Here is a 3921-nt window from a genome sequence, read left to right on the forward strand (position 1 = left end):
TTTGTCAGCTAATCTAGCTTTACGTTTTAGATCAAAATCCTTTTAATAAAACTTCAACTGGTTCTTCCTATAGATGAACAGTAATGCAGAGAAACAGATGGACTATCTTTGTGAACTACAAAGTGCAGCCATATGGTAAGTGGAGATGATAAAAATGAACAATAAGTGTAGAAACAAAGTAGGTGTTCCTAATAAAATGCTGGGTGAGTGTATATGTGTCATCAGCTGAAGTAGAGTTTTACAAATCTGACTCCTGTGTAGCACTTCTGTTTTCTGTACTGTTGTCTGTTGTTCCGGTGTTTTCTGCATTGCTGTTTGCGTTTGTGTCTGTATTATTCTGTGTGTTGCTCTGTTCACTCTGCTGCTGTTCACTGTCATGATAAACTCTTCTCCACAGCTTCCTACACGCCTCTTTTATCTTGGGGATCTTAAACGCATAAACTATGGGGTTAATTGCTGAATTAGTATGAGAGAGGAGGACACCTATGTCAATAGCATCAGAGGGCACCTCAATATTATGACTATATAATCTTAAAGTGACCATGAGGAACAGAGGGAGCCAACAGGTAACAAAGAGACCCAAGACCAGAACCAGTGAAGCAGCCAGTCTGTGTTCTTTTTGGTAATATGTGCTGGACTTACCAGCCACACCTATATTTGCTCTTAATTGCCTTCGAGTGGTCAGGAAGATGTAACAATACAAGCCTGTCATGAGAGCCAATGGAGGAAGGTATAAGCTGAAGAATATGAAGTAAACTAGATATGAATAGGAGATAACTTTAAAGAATCTGCATTTATTACTGTCTGCTCTCAAAGGGTTGTGCCATCCAAACATGGGGATAAAACTCAGCAACGCAGCAGTGAACCAGCAGAGTGCCACCACGATCCAAGAGCGTTTCTTAGACACTGTAGACTTATACCTGGGAAAGAAGTAAAAAATGGAATCAGTTTCTTTGTTCTGATTCTTAAATTGTTCAAAAATATTGAAAAGTGCAACTAATGTATCAGATTTACAAAATAATTTCAAAGAAACACTTCAGAATATACAGTGGTGCTTGAAAGTTTGTGAACCCTTTAGAATTTTCTATATTTCTGCATAAATTTGACCTAAAACTTCATCAGATTTTCACACAAGTCCTAATATTAGATAAAAAGAACCAAATTAAACAAATGAGACAAAAATCTTAGACTTGGTCATGTACTTATTGTGGAAAATGATCCAATATTACATGAGTGACAAAAGTATGTGAACCTGTAGGATTAGCAGATAAATTGAAGGTGAAATTAGAGTCAGGTGTTTTCAATCAATAGGGCGGCAATCAGGTGTAAGCAACCACCCTGTTTAATTAAAAGAACAGGGATCTACACTCTCAGAAAAAAAAAGGTAGTAAACTATCTCTGGGGCAGTACCCTTCTTGTCACTGTGGTGGTACCCTCAAGGGCACATCTCAGTACCTTTAGTCAGGGAACATAATTGTACCATAATCCATTGAAATTATATTTTTTAAGTTGTACTGACTCCACACACCCCGTCTCGTCTCCAGGCTTTTTATTTTATCGCTCTGTTTTAAAACATGAGGTTATGAAAATGTAAAATACGTATTTTTGACCTGTAAAAACATATTTAAGGTTCACAATTGGACCTTAGAACCATTGTTGTATCTTTGAGGGAACATTTACATTGTTTGTACCTTGATGAACAAGAAATTACCATTTTTACGCTCTCCAGGAGTGGTTGACCAACAAAGATCACAAGGTGTGTAATAGTCTGTGAGGTCACAAAGGAACCCAGGGCAACTTCTAAGCAACTAAAGGCCTGTCTCACAGTGGCTAATGTTAATGTTCATGAGTCCACCTTCAGGAGAACACTGAACAACAATGGTGTGCATGGCAGGGTTGCAAGGAGAAAAGATTACATGGACAAGCCAGAAGGCTACTGGAACAATGTTTGTGGACGGATGAGACCAAAATAGATCTTTTTGGTTTAAATGAGAAGCGTTATGTTTGGAGAAAGGAAAACACTGTATTCCAGCTTAAAAACCTTATCCCATCTGTGAAACACAATGGTGGTAGCATGATGGTTTTGGCCTGTTTTGCTGCATCTGCGCCAGGATGGCTTGCCATCATTGATGGAACAATGAACTCATTATAATAATTGTAATTATAATAATTATACCAGCAAATTCTAAAGAAAAATGTCTGGATATCTGTTCATGAGCGGAAACTTAAGAGAACATGGGTCATGCAGCAAGACAACGGTGCTAAGCACACAAGTCATTCCACCAAAGAATGGTTAAAGAAGAATAAAGTTAATGTTTTGGATGGCCAAGTCAAAGTCCTGACCTTAATCCCTTAGAAACGTTGTGAAAGGACCTGAAGCAAGCAGTTCATGGGAGGAAACCCACCACCATAACAGAGTTGAAGCTGTTTTGTACGGAGGAATGGGCTAAATTCCACCAAACCAATGTGCAGGACTAATCAACAGTTACGTTTAGCTGCAGTTATTACTGCACAAGGGGGTCAAACCAGATACTGAAAGCAAATGTTCACATTGTTTTGCCACTCACAGATATGTAGTATTGGAACATTTTCCACAATAAATAAATGACCAAGTCTAATATTTTTGGCCCATTTGTTTAACTTGGTTCCCTTTATCTACTATTAGGACTAGTTTTAGGTCAAATTTAAGCAGAAATACAGAAAATTCTAAAGGGTTCACAAACTTTCAAGCACTAATATATATATATATATATGTATGTATATATATATATATATATATATATATATATATATATATATATATATTTATATAGACAGACAAAGTACAACTCACTTCAGAGGGATGCGCACACGGAGAAAACGGTCCACTGCAATGGCCAGGAGTAAGAAGACAGAAGCCACCTCTAGCATTATGATGATACAGCACATAAAAAGGCAGCCATAAAAAGGGATCTTCATACTGATGTCCACCAGCACTGCCATGGGGATGGCCACAGACCCCACCAGGAAATCAGCCACAGCAAGGGACACAATGAAGCAGAAGGTGGGCTGCCTGAGAGCTCCACATGTCCACACTGCCCAGATCACCAGCGCATTGCCCAGACAACATGCTACAGCAATGATCACTTCAAGAGGCAAAAAGACCCACACAGCACTGCTACCCATTGGAAGAGAAAAAGATCAGCCAGTACAGATGGTGATGATGGAGTGTAAGAAGCTGGCTGTGACTAGACCTCCCTGTGAGCTCTGATGAAATGCATGGACCTTCGAGATACAGCGAGAAAACTTCACACTTGCAACCACACATGCACATAAAATGCGCACACAATACACATCCAAAAATAGTTTGGAGGAAGTGAGCTTACACTTCATAAATGCCCAAGCTCAAATGAGAAACTGCAAGAGAATGTCACTATCAGAATTAATATCGAAAAGGCCTTAGTTTTTCATATTATTAAAAACTATACAAATTATTTTAAATTCAAAAGTGTTTCTAATTTTAGTGTGTGGCTAAATCACTTACAAGTGTAGGAAAACGACAGTTTGCTCTGACCAGGGACGGAGCTCAGGGGTGGACACTGCCACCCTTGCTTGAAGCTTGTCCACCCCTCTGGCCAGTTAAACAGAGTGAGACAGCCTGCCCCCATTTTTCTCTAAATGAAGCTTTTAATGCTTAATATGCCACAGTACAAAACTGTGTAAGCTCAAAATTGTCCCTGGAGGACAGCACAGTTTAGTCGGATCTGTACCGGTTGCCTGAACTTTTACTGCCCGCCACTTTCAGTTGCCTGAACTTTTACTGCCCGCCACTTAAGGCAGTTGACTTCAAATCACTCAGGCTGCATCCCAAACGCATACAAAGTACAAGTGCAAGAGACACCTAGATTAAGCCTCTCCTTAAAAAGATCAATCACAGCAGTT

The 3921-nt window shown here is 39.4% G+C and overlaps 1 protein-coding gene across 1 annotated transcript; it reads right to left on the reverse strand.

Annotated features, from left to right (window-relative positions):
• Positions 1-238: 238 nt before the first annotated feature.
• Positions 239-3220, reverse strand: LOC118807645 (adenosine receptor A1-like). The gene is made up of 2 exons (XM_036569681.1): positions 2834-3220; positions 239-920 (listed from the first exon to the last, which is right to left on the reverse strand). Exons 1-2 carry the CDS (start codon positions 3163-3165, stop codon positions 239-241), a joined length of 1014 nt encoding a protein of 337 aa, XP_036425574.1. The 5' UTR covers positions 3166-3220.
• Between the last annotated feature and the right edge of the window lie 701 nt (positions 3221-3921).

Source organism: Colossoma macropomum, unplaced genomic scaffold (assembly GCF_904425465.1).
Source record: "Colossoma macropomum unplaced genomic scaffold, Colossoma_macropomum, whole genome shotgun sequence".
NCBI classification, from domain to species: Eukaryota; Metazoa; Chordata; class Actinopteri; order Characiformes; family Serrasalmidae; genus Colossoma; species Colossoma macropomum.